At 45.5% G+C, this 25,244-nt stretch overlaps 1 protein-coding gene across 1 annotated transcript in view; it reads left to right on the top strand.

The window, feature by feature from the left end:
* LOC105923632 overlaps nucleotides 1-25,244 on the top strand; it is an 869,484-nt gene that overhangs the window by 51,196 nt on the left and 793,044 nt on the right. Inside the window, exon 8 of the mRNA XM_036132247.1 lies at nucleotides 4,322-4,635. Within this exon, the coding sequence (XP_035988140.1) occupies nucleotides 4,322-4,635 (314 nt within the window). The remainder of the gene's footprint in view (nucleotides 1-4,321; nucleotides 4,636-25,244) is intronic.

The raw sequence follows: 25,244 nt of genomic DNA, 5'->3' as shown, positions 1-25,244 counted from the left end.
TCAGGAGTCAGGCTGGTCTAGACATAGACATAGATAGACATAGATAGCTTTATTTGTCATTTTGTATGCAAAAGTGCATACAGAACGAAATTTCGTTTGCATCCAGCTTGAAAAATCACAGTAAATTGCAGTAATTTTCAGGATAAAGATGCAACATCGACTTATGTAAACTATTGAAATGTAAACGATGTAAAACAATGTAAACAAGGTAAACAATGCAGGGGAAATGGACAGTGTGCTATTCACGTATCCAGGAGAGTATTATTAGAACCGTGTAATATACGAATGTGGCACACAGTCCATTTGTGGCTTCAGCATTTCAGCATTCTGAAGCATATGTGCAAATGTATAAATGTGCAGTTATGCGAGTGTGGTGCAGTGTCCATTTGGGGTTTCAGCAGTTCAGTCTAACAACAAAAAAAGCAGAACAGGTCAAATAATCCAGGCAAAAACAGACAGAATCAGGTTGGGTTACAGGCAGACAGGCAAAACAGAAAACTAGTAGGATCTGACTTACCCCAGACAGGGAAAAAAAAAACAATGATCTGTCCGATTGCAGGGGACAGAGGCAGCTATAAGTAGGGTAGTGAGCAGGTGAACAGAATGAAACTGATTACCAGAATGGGTGGAGCTGATCAGGGGAAGGGAAATGGCTGGAGGTGGAACTGAGCTGACTGAATAAGTGGCATTAAACTAAAACAGTTCAAGAACCAATCTGAAACACAAAATAAATGACAAGATCCAACCTATGATGGAACTCAAACGGGTTTAAGTAAGGTGGTGAACAGAGCAGGTTGCCAATTACCAGTGACAGGTGGAAATAAGCAAAGGGAAGGTGGTGACTGACATTAACTGAACTATTGGTTTGTGACTGATGACAGGGGAATAACAGGCAAATGGATTGGGAGGAGAAAGAGAGCAGGTAGACTGCTAGCAGGTGAACTGAGCTGATGATGGAGAAGTAAAGTGCAAAACATAATAACACAAAAACCAACCTGAGACAGAAACTAGAACTGGACAAAAACTAAGAACCCAAAACAAAAAACTAAACAGTGGCAGAGACTCATATTACATATTGCCCCATTTTGGGTGACTGCAGTCCAAATTTTTGCCATTTTTTGCCATAGCTCAAGGTAACATGAGCCACTCTGACTATAATCTTTGTCAAAAAGGAAAGTTTTAAGATTAGTCTTAAAAGTAGACGGGGTGTCTGCCTCACGGACCAAAACTGGGAGTTGGTTCCACAGGAGAGGAGCCTGATAGCTAAAGGATCTGCCTCCCATTCTACTTTTAGAGACTCTAGGAACCACCAGCAGACCTGCAGTCTGAGAGCGAAGTGCTCTGTTAGGAATATACGGGGTAATCAGAGCTCTGATATATGATGGAGCTTGATTATTAAGGGCTTTATACGTTAGAAGAAGAATTTTAAATTCTATTCTTGATTTAGCAGGAAGCCAATGAAGGGAAGCTAAAATTGGAGAAATATGATCCCTCTTGTTGATTTTCATCAGAACTCTTGCTGCAGCATTTTGGATCAGCTGAAGGCTTTAAACTGCATTTTGTGGACTTCCTGATAGTAAAGAATTACAATAGTCCAGCCTTGAAGTAACAAATGCATGGACTAGTTTTTCAGCATCACCCCTGGACAGAATGTTTATAATTTTGCCGATATTCCTGAGGTGAAAGAAGGAAACTCTGGATACCTGTTTAATATGGGATTTAAATGACATGTCTTGGTCGAAAACAACACCAAGATTTTTAACTTTATTACCAGAGGCCAAGTTAATGCCATCCAGATTAAGTGATTGGTTAAGAAGTTTATTTTTTGAGGACTCTGGCCCAAAGATTACAACTTCTGTCTTGTCAGAATTTAAGTGCAGGAAATTTAAAGTCATCCAGCTTTTGATGTCATCAAGACATGATTACAGTCGAAGTAACTGATTGGATTCATCAGGATTTATGGATAAATATAGCCATCATTCTCCATGACTTATGCGAACGTTACTGTCAACGGCCAAACTCTCCGTCCTTCACCGTCAAAATACGGAACAAGTCTATTTTCTGCTCCGGTCCACTCCGTCTGACTCCAGCCAGAGAGAAATGGCCCAACATTTTGTATGAATATTCTTATAAAATGGAGAAGTGTGGGTTGAAATGTCTTATTTACGTAAGCTAGAAAAACAATTAAATAATTTGAAATGTATGTAGGTTTTGGCATCCAATGTCTGGCCAGATGTGAAAGTAACACCAGGGTTGTACATGGTGAGGAAAGGTATCTGCTGCTGCGCCTACACAGCTCTTTAGTTTAGAGGCGTCATGTGTTCTGAGATAACCAATGAGAACGGAGACTAAACAAAGCAGCCAGGTGAGCGAGAGCACAGCGTGTCCCAGGGAACCGAACCCTGATCGCCTCTTATGAACTAATGACGGCTGTGGAAACTGCAGTGAATGGAGGAAAACTGTCAGGCCTGTATGAGAAACGATGGGGAGGGGGGGGGGGGGGGTTGCTAACTTGTTTAAAGCTTATTTAATAAAACATAAAACATTAACAATGGATAGCAAACAATTTTGAACATTTAAAATCTAAAAATAAAAAATGAACGGCTGCTCCGTCCAGTCAAACTGTTCCCTAAAGACATTCAAAGGGCAAATGCAGCTAAATGAATTAATAGTTAAATACAATTAAAGTTGAAAACTTGCTCTTGTTGTTGACAATCAGTCTCACATTACCAGCCGCTCTCTGCCAGAGTGGCAGCAGTGACGTCAAAGTATGGTGGCTGAACGTCTTTGGTTCTTCACAACCATTACTAAGCATTTTTCTTATTGATAAACATTACATACACATCTCACAAAGAACTACAGGTGCTTGGATTCAGGTACTTACAGATTCGCTTCTATGCAGTAAACCCCCATTAATATCTTTATTAATATATTTTGCTTTCACTTTATATGTTCTGTATTAAATAACACTGCATATTCTTCAGTGATGGTGTCATGCCGTAGATTGTACCTGTAATACTTTATCAGTTGGTTTTGCTGTTCTTTTTTATCTCTCTTTGGAGGTGTAGAAGCAGACTCAGTGGGTGTTATATTGTTCTCTTCTCCTTCACCTTATCTCCCTTTCAGCATTTTGCGTCATTTGTTTCTCTCCTTTTTTTTCCCCTTCTACCTTCCTGTTTGTGTGTCCTTTGAACATGAAATAGTCCCAGTATAAAAACTACTAAACCTTCTTGCATATATAAATCAATCGGAGAGTAGTAAGGCTCTTACCTGACTCCGCCAGATGGATTTGCTCCGCATATCCATCTGGAAACATTCCGTTGAAGTAATTTTGGGAAGGGGTGAAAATACTGGTTAGCTGATTGGCCTATGTTGGTGATAGACGGGCCAAATAAACCAATCAGATCAACTAAGCATATGACATACTCATCAACATGCTTCGTTGTCGCTCGTAACAGAGCGGCGACGAAAACACAACCACAAGCCAAGCTACCCTTGCTGCTGCAGGTAAAGGCTTGTTAGCTCAGCAAAGAAATACTCTGTAATTCCGATAAAACTTGCTCGATAGCCATGCTAACGCTAGTTTCATCGGCTGAAACCGCCATGTTCTTTAGACTGAACTGTCGCGCTTCTCGTTGCGTCACACCTCAACCCGCCTCAAAGCCAACGCTGATTGGACGTTCGTTTGGTGAACTGCTCCAAGTTTTCTTTAACGGAAAGTAGCCAAACTGATCTGTGAGTGAAACCTTGAAAGCTCGCGAGATCAGGATGGTCTTACGAGGCTAGTAAGGCTCCACTTGTGATGGTAAATCTGTTTTAATCTCAACATCTGGGATAACAATGTATTTGCGCTCGTTCTTCTCTACGTTCTGTTCTTCTACGTGTCTTTTGGGTTTCCTTGCTGATTTGACAAAGGCCCAGTTAGGGCATCCGCAGGTTTAGAGAGCATCTTTTACGTGTTTCTGTTCCCTGGTCTTCCCTCTTGTCCTAGTGGGGACATGTTCAGCTCGATGGTGTAAGGCTCTGATGACCGAGAGTTGGTGTTCTCAGTGTTGACTGCTTGTTTGGTCAGTCTGCAGCTTTCTGCTGGGTCTCCTGTCCACACTGAGGACGTTTTATCCAACAGTCAGTTCTGCTGCTGATTGGACCCTCAGCAAAGACAGCACTGTCTCTGTTCAGTGGAGACATGGGACCCATTTCAGACTGGAACCAGTCCAACATGTTGGACCTTCATCCAGTCAAAGAAAATGTCCTCAGAGCTGCTGCTACTTTCTGTCCAACTCATCTTGTCCTTTGTTGTCCTCTCAGTCTAACAGATGATGGTGGATTCAGGAGAGGAGTCTGTCCTGCTGCCCTGGAGAACCACAGTTACTCTGCCTGGAGATGTTAGAGTGGAGTGGAGGGACAGGAGAAACAGGAAGGTCCATGTGTATGAGAACGGTTCTGATCATCCTGAAGAACTGGACAAGAGATACAGAAACAGAACCAAGATGAATGAAGACCTGCTGAGAACTGGAGACCTCAGTCTGACTCTGGAACACCCCACAGATGGAGACACTAACATCTACACCTGCATCGTCTACAGTGGGAAGAGAAACATTCTGATGGAGAAAAAAGTTAATCTCCAGGTCAAAGGTCAGTGGTCTAAATCTCAGGGTCAAAGGTCAGTGGTTTAAAAGTGTTGTTGTATTTTTTTCCAATTAGCTGATCAGTTTTGATCAACCCAGGGTCCAGACCAGGAAGCAGAGGCGTAGTTTAACACACCTATCTGTAGCTTCTGTGCTGTTACCCACTCATTACTCATTGAGACAGTGTCTCATGGCCAAAACTAAAAACTGATCCAAAAGGAGCAAATTTATAAAAGTCTCATAAAAATCAACTTAAACAAAAAAATAAAACACTTAAATGTGGTTTATTAAATATAAGGTATCTCCCTCCAAAGACTTTTGAATTGATTTCTGATAATCAGATTTATTTTGTCTCACAGAAACCTGGCTACTACTGGTTAATAATTGACCTGCTGCGGTCACCCTAGATTCTTTTTCTGAATAATGTGGTGTTTCTATTTTAGACTTCTGTAGTCATAAAAAGACTCTTGAAACAAAACTATATTTTACCATATTTAATCTAAAAGGCAGAGGAATGTTTACAGCGTCAGTACTGGGCTCTCATACACAACAACGCAACGTGCAGATTTCTGGACACCAGAAAGAGCCCAGGGGAAAAAGCCGGGCCATGCTTTTTTGTCATTGTCCTGGAGAAGAGACAGGACAACAGTGTCATCAGAGAATGTGAGAACGTGTGTTTGCTGGTTGGGGTTGAGGCTGTAATATAAAAATGAGAGCTGACAGCACACAGCCCTGCGGTATTGGACACAAGGACACCTGACAGCTTTAGAACCAGAACCCATGGGGTTCTTAATAGAGTCTGGTTCTGCAGCAGTTTTAGAACTTTTGAGCCAGAGCTTTAGAAGCAGAATCCAGGGGGTTTATGGATTCTGGTTCTAGAGCAGCAGCAGCAGAACCCAGAGCAGCAGATATATGTATTTAAAATGTTTTAAGTTCAAAACGGTTGTTTATTGAAGTGTGTGTTCATTTACTAAGAATGTTTTTGTTTTGCTTGATTGAAAATAATAACTTACAGCAATAGTTATATTTTCTAAAGTTTTGCCAAACAGGGATGGATATATCACCTTAATTAAATGTTGTAAATGTTGAATTGAGTTTTTTATTTTCATTTTTACATGCTTTTTCCTTCAGATTTGCATTTAAATGAGCTTTTAATGTTTGTTTAAAGTTTAACGCTTGTTTATTGAAGTATATTGATTTTTTATGTGGTTTTGCCTTTAAATTTGCATTTAAATCAGCTATAAACATTTGAAGTTTAATGCTTGTTTACTGAAGTTTGCTAATTTACTCAGTATCTCTTTTTAGATCGATTAACAAAAGAAAATAGTCGATAGATGAATCAGTTCCTGATCTAACTGACATCTGCAGCTCTACTAAAGTAACATTTCAGTATTTTAACGTCCTGTGAATGTTCTGGTCCAGATTTTATCTTTATTTTATCGTCCTGTAAATGTTCTGGTCCAGATTTTAGCTTTATTTTATCGTCCTATGAATGTTCTGGTCCAGATTTTATCTTTATTTAATGTCCTGTGAATATTCTTTTTTTTTTTTTTTTTTTTTTTTTTTCTTTCCCCAGTGTCCTGTCTAGCAATGTGGCAATAAAAATTGATATCTTAATGCCAAAATCCTGTGAATATTCTGGTCCAAATTTTATCTTTATTTTTCGTCCTGTGAATGCTCTGGTCCAGATTTTATCTTTATTGTATCGTCCTGTGAATGTTCTGGTCCAGATTTTATCTTTATTTTATCGTCCTGTAAATGTTCTGGTCCAGATTTTATCTGCTCTGTCTGCATGAAAACAGATTTCTCTCCTTTCTGCTGAGCAAATCTGGATGTTTCAGGGTTTCTCTGAGAGCCTCTCTGCTGCTTTTCTATATCCACTCATTGTAATGTTGTCCTCTGTTGTATCAAACATGTCTGCTCCTCTGCTGGAGCTCCTGTGACCTTTGACCCCTGTAGCAGCTGAACAGAGAAGGAGGTGCCCCCACAGACATGTGGGGGCACATGTCTGTTTTTTTTTTTTTGCTCTCCGCCTCTCTGCCTACTCGGACGCTCTTTTCTCTGCTCCCTGCTTGCTTGCATTTTCCTCCCCTTTTTATCTCCTTTTTATCTCTTAACCAAAATTACAGAAAGTTGGATTTAGTTATTTTATTTTATTTAATTTCTGTGATTTATTTTTGATTTTGATTTTTTCCCCGTGTGGACTCTTTTAGTTTTCAGCTAATCCACACAAGATGCCTCTTTACAACAGCCCAGAGGAGGCAGTTCTCAGGAAAAATGCTCTTATGGAAAGACTTCAACATGAAGCGGATATGAAGGAGAACCACCCGATTCAAAGGATGCCTACCTTCACCACAATGGACTTTGACAAGCTTTTACAGAAGATAGCTGTTATGGAACTGAAAATCTGTCGACTCGAAGTGAATTATGATGTAAACGCCACGCGTGGAAATGAAACAACCCTGCCTGTGATTCTGAATGGTGACCACCAACCCAGCGACTCGGCAAACAAACAGTCCCCGGAGGAAAATGAGAATCCCTGGATCACTCTGGGTGCAAGACCAAAGGATAAACGAACCCCGCACCCAGACAAAGAAAACTGGCCGAGACTACAGAGAGATGTCCCAGGACAAATGAAACAACAACGGGCTGTTCTCAAAACAAATGATAGGAGTAAACCTGCTGGAAATGCAGGAATTCCATTACGAAACAGATTCGCTCCGCTCCAAAATGTGACCAGGGAGGATCACGACAACAATCAGAGGTATGTCAACGATTTTCATTCTAAGACATCACAGAAAAGACATGCCACAGGGCCAAGGACCCTGATATTATGCAATGGATCTGTAAGGGGGATTAAACATTTCTGTAACAAGAAAAACACAGAGGTGTTGATTTATAACCCTTCGAACTTTGGCCTGGTGTCTGAAATATCAGACAACCTTCAGAGGATCTTGAAAGAACGCCCGACCTTGGAAAAACTCATAATACAAGCTGAAGCCCTGGGCGACATCACCCGGATAAGAAAGCCAAGATAAACATGGCCAGAAAGATGACACAGAAAGAGGCTTCGTCAGAGCTACAGGACGATTCATCCCAGATCTCAGCAGGACAACGAGAGGACCAAGAAAATCCATCGTCACGAACACCGGTCCGGACTACACCCGCCTCGCCTTCCTCTCCACAAAGCCCAGAGGTTCCTTTTCTGGAATTTTCTCCCAACATGAACAAAGTATTTAAGATTGGCCTACAGATGTCATCCTCTCCATATAGCCACAGCTCTGTGACTAAACCAGCATCTTCCAAAGGCCGCAGAGCCCCAGATCCTCCTCTACGTATCACGGAACATGCCTGTCCTCAAGACCTTCAGATTACTTCGCTGTGATACACAGCGTGCCCTCGCTGCACGTTTATCAGACAAGACAGTTTCGAGAATCAGCTTGGGTCTTTTCCCGGGAATTACGAAATATCTGTGATGATTCGTGGCAGAAAAAAGAAAAACAAAAGGATAAACAGGAACAAATACTTAAAAATCATAAACTGTCAGATGCAACCTGCCACAGAGACATCATCAACCACCAAATCATATAAACTAGGTTTATTAAACATTAGATCTCTGTCAGGAAAATCCCTTTTAATTAATGACTTTATTATTGACAACAATCTTGATGTTATGTTTTTAACAGAAACATGGTTACATGAATCTAATGAAGCAGCCATTCTGCTGGAGTCGACTCCTCCAAACTACAATTTTCTTTGTGAGAGCAGACAGCAAAGGAAAGGTGGAGGAGTAGCAACATTGTTTAATGATTCACTAAAGTGTAAAAAGGTGTTTTTGGGAAAATTTGACTCTTTTGAACATTTGGCTCTCAAGGTAAAGAGCCCGGTACGAACTATGTTTCTGAATGTTTACAGGCCTCCTAAGTCCACATCAAACTTTTTTAAGGATTTTAGTGACCTCTTGTCTGTGATATGTGTCGATTATGACTGTTTAATTATTGTGGGAGACTTCAACTTTCACGTTGACAACCCTGAAGACAGAAGTGCAAAAGAACTGTGTGACACACTTAGAAACTTTGGTTTAACTCAGAATGTTAAACAGCCAACACACAAGCAGGGGCATATTTTAGACTTAATCATCACTAAAGGTCTAAACATTTCACAGGTCAATGTAACTGATGTTGCCTTATCCGATCACTTCTCCGTTACCTTTGAATGTATCATTACCAGTGACTCATTTAGCCAAAGGGACATCGTAAGAAAACGCACCTTTAAGGACAATGCCACTGAAACTTTTATTCAAGCTTACTCTGCTACTTCAACCTTGGGCTGCAACTCAGTAGATGAGCTAGTAGATAACTTTCAGCCTAAAGTCTCAGACATCATTAACTGCATTGCTCCAGTTAAAGTGAAAGTTGTTTCCGGGAAGAAAAAATCTCCTTGGAGAAATGCTCCAGCAGTTAGAAGTGAAAAAAGGGAATGTCGAAAAGCTGAACGCAGGTGGAGAAAGAATACACTCCAGGTTCACTACGACATCTATAAAGAGAGACTTTATAGATATAACTTACAACTGAAAAATGCAAGAGAATCTTTCTTCTCTGAGATCATTAAGAAAAACATTAATAATGCTCGTGTCTTATTTTCCACAGTCGACAGGTTGACAAATCCTCCTGTGTCCGTGGCTTCAGAACTCCACTCCACCAGGGCCTGCAATGAATTTGCAAACTTCTTTACTGAAAAAATCCAAAAGAGGATCTGTTTGTACATCCATACTAAGTTCAGTACCAACGTTGTCTCCTACCAGAATTGATTTTGACCAAATGTCCCAATTCAGCCAAATAAACTCCAAAAGCTTAGAGCAGATAATTCAGCAGTTAAGTTCCTCCTCCTGCTGCCTTGATGTTCTACCCACAGCTTTATTTAAAAAAGTTTTACCTGTCATAGCGTCTGATTTGACTCAGATAATAAACGCGTCCCTTCTGTCAGGAGTTTTTCCCCAGTCCCTAAAAACAGCAATTATCAAACCACTGCTGAAAAAGAACAATTTAGACAAACTTCTACTCCAGAACTACAGGCCCATCTCAAACCTCCCCTTTATCAGTAAGATTATTGAAAAAGCTGTATTTCAACAATTAAACACCTTCTTAACAACGACCAGCTGCTTTGACGTTTTCCAGTCTGGTTTCCTCACCACAGTACAGAGACCGCCCTGATCAAGGTGTTTAATGACATCCATATAAATACAAACTGTGGAAGAACCACCGTGCTGGTTCTATTGGACCTCAGTGCAGCATTTGATACTGTTCATCACTCCATTCTGTTAGAGCGCCTGGAGAACTGGGTCGGCCTCTCTGGTACAGCTCTCAACTGGTTTAAATCCTACTTAAAGGACAGGGAATTTTTTGTATCAGTAGGTAACTTTACATCAGAGATGACAAAAATCACATGTGGGGTTCCCCAAGGGTCCATCCTGGGTCCCCTCCTATTCAATATCTACATGCTCCCTCTAGCCCAGATAATAAAAAACAACAACATCAGCTATCATAACTATGCAGACGACACACAGCTCTACATCACCATGTCACCAGGTGACTATGAACCAATTCAGGCACTGAGTAAATGCCTAGAAGAAATCAATGCATGGATGTGCCAAAATTTTCTCCAATTGAATAAAAACAAAACTGAAGTAATAATATTTGGACCAATAGAGGAAAGATGAAAAGTTAGCACACAGCTTCAGTCGCTTCAGCTAAAAACCACGAATCAGGCCCGAAATCTGTGAGTAGTGATGGACTCAGAAAACGTCCAAAAGCATCTAAAGACAATTACAAGGTCGGCTTTCTATCACCTGAAGAACATTTCTAGGATTAAAGGACTGATGTCTCAGCAGGATCTGGAAAAACTAATCCATGAGTTTATTTTTAGTAGAATTGATTACTGCAACGGTGTTTTCACAGGACTTCCTAAAAAGTGGGTCAGACAGCTGCAGCTGATCCAGAACGCGGCTGCCCGCGTCCTCACCAAGACTAAGAAAGTAGAGCACGTAACCCCAGTTCTAAAGTCCTTACACTGGCTCCCTGTATCTCAGAGAATAGACTTTAAAATACTTCTGTTAGTCTATAAATCCTTAAATGGCTTAGCACCTAAATACATCACAGACTTGTTATCAGTGTATCAACCCTCCAGACCACTAAGGTCTTCTGGCTCCAGCCTACTCTGCATACCTAGAACCAGAACTAAACAAGGAGAAGCAGCATTTAGTTCCTATGCTCCGCTTATCTGGAACAAACTTCCAGAAAACTGTAAAAGTGCGGAAAGCCTGAGTTCTTTTAAATCAAGATTAAAAACACATCTGTTTAAAATTGCCTTTGACTGTTCTAGTTAAACAGTTTTACTGTTTTTAATGTTCTTTTTTGTTACTATATTCTATCCCTACTTGCTTTTATTCAATTTTCTATCTACATTTTATTATTTTGGTATATCTTAATCATGTAAAGCACTTTGTATTGTCTTGTACTGAATTGTGCTATATAAATAAATTTGCCTTGCCTTGCCTTGCCTTGCCTATACGTAGACGCCGCGCCATCGGGTGAGAGGCGTGCCGACAGAGCGACTATCTTAGGTCAGACCAAGCTGCGCTCAGAGAGAATTCACGTCAATTCAGGAAAATGTACTTTATGTTTTCAGACACTCTGAATCCGGTGTATTCTCACCCGATTTCCAGATAAATCAACTGACTGAAAACGTCACCCCTTTAGGGGCTACATGGGACCAATTGATTTAATTAAATTATTGTCTAACTTAATAAATAATCTCGATTGTGTATTGAAAGTAAGCAAACTTCCAGAGCTCCGTCCCAGGAAGCCCAACACTTACTCCACTTATGGGTGCGCAAATAAAAGGACACTAGGAACCAGATCCTGGGGAATTACCTTCCATAAGTAAGATTCTATGATAGATCATCCTCATGCTTTACAGTTACAGTTTTTCTGGCATAAACACAATATGTGCTAATGGGTAGCAGGGATGGAAGTAGAGAAAAGTACATTAAACACCAAAAATAAACAAAATGGTCCTAAATTATTGGATAGACATGATTTATATGGGGGGGGGGCGTTATTAGGTTTTTTGTTGATTTTTTTTTTTTCCCCCAGATCGCTGTTTGTATTATATAATTTTTAAATGCTGTTATGGGCATCTCTGCTCTCACTTGTCTGTATATAATTTTGCTCCTATGTAGATAAGTGCTGTTGTCTGTAGATCGGTGTCTGTGTATATAGCCTATATATATATATATATATATATATATATACATACATACAGGGGTTGGACAATGAAACTGAAACACCTGGTTTTAGACCACAATAATTTCTTAGTATGGTGTAGGGCCTCCTTTTGCGGCCAATACAGCGTCAATTCGTCTTGAGAATGACATATATAAGCCCTGCACGGTGGTCGGAGGGATTTTAAGCCATTCCTCTTGCAGGATAGTGGCCAGGTAATGACGTGATGCTGGTGGAGGAAAATGTTTCCTGACTCGCTCCTCCAAAACACCCCAAAGTGGCTCAATAATATTTAGATCTGGTGACTGTGCAGGCCATGTGTGTGATGATTTGTTTAGAGATGAACCAAGTGTTCAGCCAGACACGGTAGTAAATCTTTTGCGGCGTTTATTGAAGGGAAGGTGAGGGAATTAAACAGGCGAACAGACAGGGTCCAGGCTGACAATGGTACGGACAACGAAACTGGACAGGCTAAAAAAAAAACAAGAACAGGTCAAACAATATACTGGAGTGCTCTTACCAGCAAACGAATGTGATGATTGTGAAGTCCCGGCAACAAAGAGAAAACTAAGAGGGGTTTAAATAGGCGGGCAGACAAGGTGGATGGGAGGGACTAATTAACTAAAACCAGATGGAAATAATTACAGGAGCAAACAGGACAAGTAAAAAGATAATAAACCAAGACCGAACAGACTAAACAGAAAAGAGCTTAACCAAATAATAAACAGAAACCAGAACAGAAACCAGAATATTACAGAGCCCCTCCCTCAAGGGCGGATTCTAGACGCCCTCCAACGTCTACGGGAGTCCAACAAAAACCTAAGTCAAACCGGGTGGGTGGAGGGGGCTAAAGGCTGGAGGGCCAGAGTCGGAAAAAACAAAAAATTAATATCCAACACAAGTCCTAAAACATAAAACAACCCTATAAGGGCGAATCCAGAAAAAAAAAACAGAAAAAATTTCAAAAAACAGTCCAAAAAAAACAAAAGTCTGGTGGGCGTCCCGGAGGACGGCTCCGGCGGTCGTCCCGGCGGACAGCCCCGGCGAGTCAGGATCTCCGGCGGTCGTCGTGGCGGACGGCCCAGGCGAGTCAGGATCTCCAGCGGTCGTCCAGGCGGACGGCCCCGGCGTGACAGGTTCTGGACGGCGCCGGACTACAGGCTAAAGGAGGCGCCAGTCTAAAGGCTGTGGATGGCGCCGGACTGAAGGCTGTGGACGGCGCCGGACTACAGACTACGGGAGGCGCCGGACTACAGACTACGGGAGGCGCCGGACTACAGACTACGGGAGGCGCCGGACTACGGGCTAAAGGAGGCGCCGGACTACGGGCTAAAGGAGGCGCCTGGCTACTGGCTACGGGCGGCGGCGCCTGGCTACTGGCTACGGGCGGCGGCGCCTGGCTACTGGCTACGGGCGGCGGCGCCTGGCTACTGGCTACGGGCGGCGGCGTCTGGCTACTGGCTACGGGCGGCAGCGTCTGGCTACTGGTGTGGGAGCCTGGCTACAGGCGGCTAAAGAAGGAGCCTGACTACAGGTGACTAAAGAGAGAGCCTGGCTACAGGCGACTGGAGGGGGAGCCTGGCTACAGGCGACTGAAGGGGGAGCCTGGCTACAGGCGACTGAAGGGGGAGCCTGGCTACAGGCGACTGAAGGGGGAGCCTGGCTACAGAAGACTGAAGGGGGAGCCTGGCTACACGCGACTGAAGGGGGAGCCTGGCTACAGGCGACTGAAGGGGGAGCCTGGCTATAGGCGACTGAAGGGGGAGCCTGACTACAGGCTTCAGCAGGCCCCCGGGCTACAGGCTTCAGGAGGCCCCGGGCTACAGGCTTCAGGAGGCCCCGGGCTACAGGCTGTGAGTGAGGCCTGGCTACAGGCTGTGAATGAGGCCTGACTGCAGGCTGTGAATGAGGCCTGACTGCAGGCTGGAGTGAAAGCCAGACCCTTAGCGACAAAAAGTCTCAACAACAGTCTCTGGAGAATGTCGGACAGTGACAGCCAGTAGAGTCTCTCCCAAAGTTGGCTGTCTACCAGGGCGAATAGGGGTTGAGGCTTTAGGTGAACGCCGAGGGGGTCAAAGTCTCCAGGAGACCACGGGTGCGGAGCCCTCTCCCGAGGCCAGGGGCATCCGAAAGAGGAAGCGTCCGCCTGAGTTCCCACCTCGCAGGTCGACGGTGGGCCCTCCTGGGTCTCCACGTCGCGAGTCGGCGACGGACCCTCCTGGGTCTCCACGTCGCGAGTCGGCAACGGACCCTCCTGGGTCTCCACGTCGCGAGTCGGCAACGGACCCTCCTGGGTCTCCTCTTGGGTTACACCTGGAGGCTTGAGCGAATGTGTGTCCTTCCAGACCCCTTCGTGGGCCTTGGACTGAGGCAGGTCCTCCTGGACCCCCTCGTGGGACTTGGACTGAGGCAGGTCCTCCTGGACCCCCTCATGGGACTTGGACTGAGGCAGGTCCTCCTGGACCCCCTCGTGGGACTTGGACTGAGGCAGGTCCTCCTGGACCCCCTCGTGGGACTTGATGGAAGCCGAGGCGTTGGCCGGACCCTCAGAAACAGAATCAGGAGCAGAGGCGTCGGCCGGACCCTCGGGGACAGATTCGGGAGCCGAGGCGTCGGCCGGACCCTCGGGGACAGACTCGGGAGCCGAGGCGTCGGCCGGACTCTCGGGGAAAGACTCGGGAGCCGAGGCGTCGGCCGGACCCTCGGGGAAAGACTCGGGAGCCGAGGCGTCGGCCGGACCCTCGGAGACAGACTCGGGAGCCGAGGCGTCGGCCGGACCCTCGGGGACTGGTTTGGGTCGGCTATAGAAAGCCTGGAGGGCTGACCTATAATGTCCCTCTACCTCTTTTAATTTCTCATCCAGCTCCTCTGAATATTGGATGAGTAGAGCCTCCCTGAGACACTTAATGATGGAGGCAAAAGTTCTTATTTTATTCTCCAGTGCCAGATACTCAGAGTCACGGTCACCAGCAGGGGGAGCTGTGGGCCTCTTGGCTCTGGGAGGCGAGGAACTCCTGTCTACTGGACCGGAAGTGGCCTGAGCCAGGGGTTCAGCAGTCGGGTGAGACCGGACTGGCTCGTCGGACGGCTGCCCGCCTATGCTGGATGGATGGCCGGCAGGCGAACGCTTCTTTCTCCGGCGGCGAGCCGGCGGACCTTGCTGGAGGGTAGATGCTTCCTGACGGGACGCAACCGCTGTAGCCGATGCCGGTCTCGGCGGCTCCTCGTAAGGAGAGAGGAGCTGGATCGGATCCGGAAAAAGATCCGGACGGATGTCCCGCACCACGTGTGCATGCACCTCAAGGAAAAAATCCAAGTCTGGACGGGAACGCTCCGAGGAGGACAGACTGGAGGCTTGGGGTGAGTGTGCGTCGAGAGCCGGCATGTTGGATGGTATACCTGGCTCGTGCAACGTAGCAGCTCCTGAGTGGAGAAGGCGTCTTAGCGAACGGTTCATCTTAGTGGCCGGGACTTACTGTGATGATTTGTGTGGAGATAAACCAAGTGTTCAGCCAGACACGGTAGTAAATCTTTTGCGGCGTTTATTGAAGGGAAGGTGAGGGAATTAAACAGGCGAACAGACAGGGTCCAGGCTGACAATGGTACGGACAACGAAACTGGACAGGCTAAAAAAAAAAAAAACAAGAACAGGTCAAACAATATACTGGAGTGCTCTTACCAGCAAACGAATGTGATGATTGTGAAGTCCCGGCAACAAACAGAAAACTAAGAGGGGTTTAAACAGGCGGGCAGACAAGGTGGATGGGAGGGACTAGATGGAAATAATTACGGGAGCAAACAGGACAGGTAAAAAGATAATAAACCAAGACTGAACAGACTAAACAGAAAAGAGCTTAACCAAATAATAAACAGAAACCAGAACAGAAACCAGAATATTACAATGGGAGATGTTTAACTTCACTTTCATGTTCATGAAACCAATCTTTCACCAGTCTTGCTGTGTGTATTGGTGCATTGTCATCCTGATACACAGCACCTCCTTCAGGATACAATGTTTGAACCATTGGATGCACATGGTCCTCCAGAATGGTTTGGTAGTCCTTGGCAGTGACGCGCCCATCTAGCACAAGTATGGGGCCAAGGGAATGCCATGATATGGCAGCCCAAACCATCACTGATCCACCCCCATGCTTCACTCTGGGCATGCAACAGTCTGGGTGGTACGCTTCTTTGGGGCTTCTCCACACCGTAACTCTCCCGGATGTGGGGAAAAACAGTAAAGGTGGACTCATCAGAGAACAATACATGTTTCAAATTGTCCACAGCCCAAGATTTGCGCTCCTTGCACCATTGAAACCCACGTTTGGCATTGGCACGAGTGACCAAAGGTTTGGCTATATCAGCCCGACCGTGGATATTGACCCTGTGGAGCTCCCGACGGACAGTTTTGGTGAAAACTGGAGAGTTGAGGTACACATTTAATTGTGGACGCAAAAGGAAGTAATACTTTTTTTTTTGGGGGGGGGGGGGTAAAGCCAGTAGGCTTGGTGGGTGGGCTTGGGGGGTTGAGGTGTTGGTCCTGGTGGGTGGTTGGCTGGCCCTGCGGCCTCTCCCTGGCCCCTGGGCTACGGTGGTGCCGCTGGCGAGGCCCCCTTCTCTGGGTGGGGCTTTCGGGGAGCGGGGGTGCCTATTGGAGTCAGAAGGGGAGCTGGCTCCCTGGGATGGCTTCCCAGTCCTTTGCTCCCCATCCCTGGACTCCTCCCTCTGCCTGCTCCATCACCCTGCCACACATGTAGGTCCTTGGGGAGGGGGCGTTACTGGAGGTTGCCACTTTCTGGTGACGCCCCTCTCCCCAATTTTATTATGCATCTTAGACACTTTCACTCCAAACATTTTCACAACACACACTCGTGTAGGCCATGGTATGGGGGGGTGGGGGGAAGACGTCTTTTTTTTTTTTTTCTTTTTTTTAAATCTGTGTGTGGCGAGTGGAGCGCTAGGGAGGGATGGTGTGAATGAGTTTTCCTTTTTTTTTTTCCCAGGTTCGGGTCCAGTCCGCTCCCTCTCCCAAGAACATCTCAAGTCTCCGCTAGGTGCGAAGCCCATCCCCCCACATCCTGCCCTCCTCCGCTGCGCTGGCGGGCGGCCTGGCCCTCTGGCGCATTGGTGGGCCTCGGGTTTGGGGCGGGTTCCCGGGCGTGCGCCGGCCCACTCCCGGCGCTGCTTCACGGGGCCTGGCCCCCCGGGGGGCGGCCAGGGCCCCTTCACAGGGGCGGGGCGCCCCTGGGGCCTCTGGCCCTCAGGGCCCATGACCGGGACCACTTCAGCGGGGCTGGCTGCCGGCGGAGCCCACGGGCTCGTCCACGCGGCTCTTGGGGGCGTCGGCATTGCGGTGGCTGGGGGATTTCCTCGGGGTCGTCTCTCCTCTTTCGTTGGGGGGGGGGTTGCAGATATCCTGTGTCGGCCCCTCCTGGGCGTCCTGCTTTAGGGGCCTCTTTGGGAGTCCGGGGTTATGGGTCCCCTGACTCCTGCCTCTGTGCTCAGGGAAGGTGGGTCTTCGGTTCTCCACAATCACTATCAATCTATTTCCTTCGGGATAATTTTCACCTAAACTAGTGCACTTTCACAAACTCCTACAGGTGCTGGGTCCCAGGTATTAAATGTTCACTTATATACAGAAAGCTTATAATTTATTTATTTATTTATGTTCTTTCACTTTCTTTTTTCAGGTATCACATTACACATGTCAGCTTAAATAATAATACATATGATTTAGCAATGGCATCTAGGTGTTAATCTATTGTATCTGTTGCTTTATGTCTGTTGGTTGTGCTGTTCTTTTTGCATCTTTCTTTCTAGGTGATGGAGCAGACGGATAACGTTTTATCACTCTCTCCCTTTTATCTCTTCTTTCTTTCACCTCTTCTCTTTTTTTTCTCTCTCTTCTTGTTCTTCCTTTACTCTCCCATGTAGTGTCCATATAATTTGAATTTCTTCAAGCAGGAATCACAATAAAGCTATTTACATGCACAAATCAAGTGGAGCACTATGGCGAAAGCTGTTCGCTCCACTTGTAAAAGCAAAATCTGTCGAGCTCTATCTGGCATTGAGACATCAATTCCTATTGTCACATTGCTAGACAGGACACTGGAAAAAAATCCTGTTGGATGTGGTTGATCCTTCTTGGTTGTATGTTGACATTACCCTGGATACCGTGGCTGTTGATACATCACAAAGACATGCCAACAATTTGTCCTCTTTTAAACTCTGGTATGTCACCCAAAATGTTGTGTGCATTGCAATATTTTGAGCAAAACTGTGCTCTTACCCTGCTAATTGGACTTTCACACTCTGCTCTTATTGGTTCAATGTGCAATTAATGAAGATTGGCCACCAGGCTGGTCCAATTTAGCCATGAAACCATGAAACCTCCCACACTAAAATGAGAGGTGTTTCAGTTTCATTGTCCAACCCCTGTGTATATATATATATATATATATATATATATATATATATATATATATATATATATATATATATATATATAGGAAGAAAGAGAGAGAGATTCATGTGTGTATAATTTGTGTGTATATTAGATTAATATGTAACTGCAAAATATGTAAGTGCCTGTACATTTTCCATCCAGTTTGACTTCAGTTTAAATAGTTTTGGTTCTGAATAAATATGTGTAATCTGACTGAAAGGTCACGAGCATTGTTAACATATGATTAAAATGAGATCTGAGCTACCTCCTATTCATGTTGACAGCAGATGTCTGATCTGTGGTCTGACCCAAGATGGCCGCCCTGTAGGCACGTCGGCCTAGCGGCCGGCAGCGTCCAATGGGGCGTCTACGTATATGATGTCTATGGGTGCCCCTGCAGCCTGAGCTTCATTAAAGCCTCATCATGGAGACGTGGGTGGTATCTGTGTCAGATCAATGGCAGCTCTTCTTCACGCCGTGCCCACATGACAGAGACATAGTGAAGAACCAAAAACTGTAGAAGAAGTCAAACATCTGCTCCATTCTATCTTTGTCTGAATCAAAGCCTAAAGCCTGTGAAGCAGACTGAAGGTGTTCTGCTGTAATCTGGTCTAAAGCACATGTCAGCCAGCCTGTTGCAGCCTGATCAGCTCATGCTCCATAATAATCACTGAGCTCTCATGGTGTCCACATTAAACATGTGAGCCAGTTAAATCTAGATGATGATGCTGTGGCCATAGTTCAGCAGTATGTCTGACCCTCAGCCTCCATCTGTAGTTCAGGGTGGAGACAACCTAAAATCTTCACTTTTTACTTCCTTTCAGGAATCATTCAGATTATTACTTAGCAGCTTCTGAGCCGTCAGCTCAGCAGATTCTCATTCTTCCTGTTAAAGTGAAGCTGCAGAAGCTTCTGGTTTTAGATCTGCTGGTTTTTATCTGACATGTGATCAGATTTTATTCTCACATTAACCTCGTCTCTAGAAGTTTCTCTGTTGGTCGGTGTTCTTGAAAACATGTTTGGTTCCTGACTGGGTCATAAATAAAGGCAGGTTCTGAGGTTCTAAGGTGAATTAGTTTAACACCTCCTGTAGTCACGGCGTAGATCCCAGTGGGGGACAAACGGGCCCCATCTGTGAAGAAATACAGAATAAAAAGGTCCAGAAACTTTTCAGGGAGAAACTGTTCCCCCTGAAATAAAAAGAGACCCAGAGGCTCCTGTTGCTGAGGTTCTGCTGGTTCTGGTCCGTTCTAAGCTGCTTCCTCCATCCCCCCTCACTCATGTGTCTCTCAGGGTCTCTAGAGCAGCCGTGGGAGATTTTTTCTCTGGAGGAGAACCTTCCAGGTTCAGCTGATTAACCACAGCGCTCCCTGGTTCCCCTGGATAAGGAGGACCAGCCTTGGGTCAGAACGGGTCTCAGTCAGCAGGTTGATCCACATTTCACCAAACGTGGGGCGGCTCTAAAGGCCAGTAGAACCACAGGACCTCTGTTCTCCTCCAGGTCCTGCAGGATGTCTCAGGAAGCCGGTGGAACCAGCAGGGTTTCATGTGTGGTGGGGAGCTTTGGCTCCAGAGTCCTGGACTGACTCCATCAGAGAATCCTGTCTGGTGGAAGAGGCTCAGACAGGTGAGTTCTGCTCAGGTGGGTGAGGCCGCCTCCTGCAGCCCTGAGACCTGAGCCAGGAGCTCTGGACTGTCCTGCTTTGATCCTGGAGATCTGACTCCAGCAGGAGCTGCAGAGGAGCAGCAGACCGTCACCACTGAGGAAGAGGAGGAGGAGGAGGAGGAGGAGGAGGAGGAGGAGGAGGTCCGTCACCAGCAGGAGGTTCCTGGGCTCTGCACAGAGATGACAGCTTGTCTCTACTAGTGAATCCTGAAAGCAGGAATCTAACAAAGGAAGGAGGAACGTCTCTGGCTGCAGGAGAACCAGCAGCAGAAGGTTTCCAGAAGGACTGAGAGCAGTTTGCAGGAACGGACCTCTGCTCACAGGAGAAGAGATGAAGCAGAACCCTTTAACCCACACAGCAGAATGAAGGTGGTGATAAAACCTGAAGGAGGAACGTCTCCTGAATCTAGGAACATGTTCTCCAGACAGTCAGACCTGTTTATCACTGCTAGTAACCATGACAACGTTACATCACTATGGCCGAGGGCGTAGGGGGAGATGTTTCTGAAGCCTGCTGACTGATTTATCATCCTCTCTCCTCTCCAGAGGCTGAGGAACCACAGAATGACCAGCAGCAGCAGTGCAGCACCTGCTGACCAACTTTAGTTCTTTAAATCACTAAAATCTAAAGTTTAAGCTGCCAGTCTGTGGTTGAGTTGACACAATGAGCCTCTGACATCTACAAGGAGAGTAGGCAGATCATTAGGAGCTAAATGAAAACGCTCTACATGAGATGTTTGATGATAAAAACATTCCTGTAAGCAGATTATTACTTGTGACAAGGTAACAGGGCTGTGAGCCTCATAATTTCATTTATTGACATGAACATAGAAAGTGACCCTGAAACACTAAACAAATCCACTTTTAGTCAGATGTGTTAAAAAAATCATGATAAAGAACAATGATGTATCTCTGCGTCCTTTAAGAAATTAAATAATGCAGACTAAATAATATCTGAAGTAAATATTTAACAAAGGATTAACCTCCTGCTGTCTCTGTCTGCAGGCTCTCCTCTCAGTGCTGCAGCTCTCTATCCTGACTCATGGCCTTCTCCCTGGGCCACCTTTGACTACACAATCAAATATTTTAGAGGTTTTGGTCACTCTTAAAGGTATACTATGCAACCGGGGTTGATTTTCCAGCGAGGCTCCCCCCAGAGGGCGAAAGTAAAAGTGCAGTGTCGTAAAGATGCTCAGCTGTTCTGGTTTCTCCGTCAAGCCAGGCGCGGTTGTTTTGAGCTTAGCAGACAGGCGAACGCAACGAAAAGTGGAAAAAACGGCAGTAAAAACAATGACTAACACAGTGAAGGTATGAACATCAAGCTTCCCGCAGCGCTATCTTGGCGAGGCAGCCGCCGCGCCATGCCGCCGCGGCCGCCTCACCAGTTTTTTTATTATTATTATTATTATTATTATTATTATTATTATTATTATTATTATATATATATATATTTTTTTTTTTTATGTTGGCGAGACGCTACCGCCGCAGCCGCCGCGGTAGCGTCTCGCCAACATAATAATAATAATAATAATAATAATAAAACTCGATATGCTTGCATGTTTATTTGACGTTAACACGTGGTTCTTTGTTGTTGCTTTCGCGCGTGCATATAGTGAATGGCAGGGCAAAACACCATGGAGTTCTCGGCGTAAAGCGAGACTTCTGTGTGTGCGGGCCGTGAGCTCTTGCAATTGCAAGTGCGGTATTTCCCCCACAGACCCCCAGGGCGGCCGAGAAAACCTTCGTTCGACCTGAAATGACTCATTTAATCATCCAAAACGGTATGGAACACATTCATTAACTGAAAAATGTTGCATAGTATGCCTTTAATAAAACATATTCATGCCGTTCATGCGGCTCACCTGCCTGTAATTCCTCAGACTGCAGCTGTGAGGGAACAGACAGACACATCCCTCCTTTCACCTTCTGAGGCCTCTGATGCTCTCTGTCACACAGCAGGGCTATGGAGCATTTAGCTGTAATAAAATATATTTATGGTTATTTACAGCTGATGTCAGAGACTTTTTGACCCCTGCTCACCGATTTATTCATCAAAAATTATTCATTTATTTATATATGGAGCATTTAGCAAAAAAAAACTTCTCGTCTTTTTTGTGTTATTGGCGACTCCAGGTAGCTGTGATTCTCTTTCCACTGTAGTCAGCCTCACAGACTGCTGCTGCTTCATCATGGCTGCAAACCTATGGAGCTTCATGGTCCCTGCAGACAGAGCAAATGTAAGCAAATCATTTGCACTTTGCAAAAATGGATCAAATGCAGTGCAGAGATGCATGGCTAGTTGTGTGCTGGATCCTAGAACATGTGAAATGGAGCGAGAAAGTAAAAAAAGAAACAAAAAGGGGAGCAGAGAGGAAGAGGCTGAATAAGAAACAAGCACTGGCCACTGATGCAGCAAAGTCCACTAAACTGAAGGTTTTTATTTTAGTACATGAGCAGGTAAGATATGAACACTGGTATTGAACAGTGAAAGGTCAGCAGACTATCCTATAAACAATACTTTAATAAGGAAGTTAGTGTCACTGTGAGGAACTAAGGGTCAAAACTGACTCCGCTAAACAAAGGTGAATAATAAAATAATCCATCAATTATTGTAAATATGATTAAAGAACCAATGGAAAAGAAATGTAATATTAAAATGTCCTTTGATTCAGATTTAGTGTATTATGCATAAACCCAATATCTAAATTCTGAAATAAAATATTGAAATCATTGTATTATTTAACTTTGTTTAACATGGTAAAAACCTGTTGAGTTTAAGAATGTATTATGTGAATATAGCCAATGCAATAAATAGTCAGTAAATTAAATATTCAGTTAGTAAATTAAAAATTAAGTGGAGTTGAATGATAAAGCAGTGGCAGTTCAGTGCTGCAGTAGCTCCTGCTGCATGAAAGAGGTGAAATTATTTTCCCAAGTTTTAAACTGCTGACTGAGAAACAAAGCCGAGTTTAAGCAGCGAAGGGATGAGCTTCCAGCTCCATCCACCAAGGAAAGGCAAGGCAAATTTATTTATATAGCACAATTCAGTACAAAGACAATGCAAAGTGCCTTACATGATTAAAATATAGCAAAATAAAACAGAATAAAAGCCCATCCGTCCGTTTTCGTCAGCTTATCCGGGGTCGGGTCGTGGGGGCAGCAGCTTCAGTAGGGAGGCCCAGACGTCCCTCTCCCCAGCCACTTGGGCCAGCTCCTCAGGAGGAATCCCAAGGCGTTCCCAGGCCAGCCGGGAGACATAGTCCCTCCAGCGTGTCCTGGGTCTTCCCCTGGGCCTCCTCCCGGTGGGACGTGCCCGGAACACCTCACCAGGGAGGCGTCCAGGAGGCATCCTGACCAGATGCCCGAGCCACCTCAACTGGCTCCTCTCGACGTGGAGGAGCAGCGGCTCTACTCTGAGTCCTCCCCGGATGACTGAGCTCCTCACCCTATCTCTAAGGGAGAGCCCAGACACACTACGGAGAAAACTCATTTCAGCCGCTTGTATCCGGGATCTCATTCTTTCGGTCACGACCCAAAGCTCGTGACCATAGATGAGGGTAGGAACGTAGATCGACCGGTAAATCGAGAGCTTCGCCTTTTGGCTCAGCTTTCTCTTCACCACAACGGATCGGTACAGCGCCCGCTTCACAGCAGACGCTGCACCAATCCGCCTGCCGATCTCCCGCTCCAACTTCCCCTCATTCGTGAACAAGACCCCAAGATACTTGAACTCCTCCACTAGGGGCAGGACATCCTCCCCAACCCGGAGAAGGCACTCTACCCTTTTCCGGTTCAAGACCATGGTCTAGGATTTGGAGGCACTGATTTTCATCCCGGCCGCTTCGCACTCGGCTGCGAACCGCTCCAGTGAGAGCTGTAGATCACGCCCTGATGAAGCCAATAGGACCACGTCATCCGCGGAAAGCAGAGACGCAATCCTAAGGCCACCAAAACGGATCCCCTCAACACCTTGGCTGCGCCTAGAAATTCTGTCCATAAAAGTTATGAACAGAATCTGTGACAAAGGGCAACCTTGGCGGAGTCCAACTCTCACCGGAAACGAGTCCGACTTACTGCAGGCAATGCGGACCAGACTCTGACACCGGTCATACAGAGACCTGGTAAGTTCAAATGCAAACTTTTTCAAAGTGGGAAAAAGTCCCAATTCGACATTGATCAGATCCTGTGATGCTTTAAAGATAAACAAACAGCATCTAGTGTGTGTGGTGCTTATAAAATTTGTATAAATGTAGCAAATAATGCTGCCTTTTCTTTTTAGACAGGCAAAACGCATCCTAATGCTCAAATCAAGCATCAAAAATAGGAGCATGCCTATTGCGTAGGACCAATGAAGCTTTGGACCAATAGTGTCCCTACCAAAGTGCAAATCAAACCTACGCCCTTGAGTCCATGTTACATTCTTTATAGTGTGGGTTGGTACATTTCAACCGGTTGTATAGCAAGGTATGTTTCTGAATCATGTTTTAAATCCATGCCCCATGTGCCCTCTTTTAACTTTGAGCACCTGCCCCTCAAACGGTCTCTGCACGTCCCTGGTGTAGAGCTGATCCAGTGTTCCACGGCCAGGACGAAAACCACACTGCTCTTCCTGAATCCGAGATTTGACTATCCGACGGACCCTCCTTTCCAGAACCCCTGAATAGACCTTACCAGGGAGGCTTAAGAGTGTGATTCCTCTGTAGTTGGAACACATCCTCCAGTCCCCCTTTTTAAATAGGCCCGAATTTTTGCCTCGGCGACCAGCCGAGCCGCCTGTCGCTTCGACTGCCGGTACACATCAACTGCTTCCAGAGTCCCACAGGCCAAAAAAGCCCGGTAGGACTCTTTCTTCAGCTTGACGGCTTCCCTCACCGCTAGTGTCCACCAGCGGGTTCGAGTGTTGCTGCCTCGACATGCACCGACAACCTTGCGACCGCCTCAACAATAGAGGCGCGGAACATGGTCCATTCAGACTCAATGTCCCCCGCCTCCCTCGGGACGTGTTTAAAGTTCTCCGGAGGAGAACTTTGAACACGGGAGTTACAGCTTTAACATGGGAGTTAAAGCTCCGTCTCACAGGGGACTCTACTAGACATTCCCAGCAAACCCTCACAGTACGTTTGGGCCTGCCCAGTCTGAGCGGCTTCCTCCCCCGCCATCGGAGCCAACTCACCACCAGGTAGTGGTCGATGGAGAGCTCCGCCCCTCTCTTCACGCGAGTG

The sequence above is a fragment of the Fundulus heteroclitus genome, unplaced genomic scaffold (genome assembly GCF_011125445.2).
Source record: "Fundulus heteroclitus isolate FHET01 unplaced genomic scaffold, MU-UCD_Fhet_4.1 scaffold_49, whole genome shotgun sequence".
In the NCBI taxonomy this organism is placed as follows: Eukaryota; Metazoa; Chordata; class Actinopteri; order Cyprinodontiformes; family Fundulidae; genus Fundulus; species Fundulus heteroclitus.
Note: the sequence above shows the minus strand (reverse complement) of the source record. Positions and strands in the feature narration are given on the sequence as shown.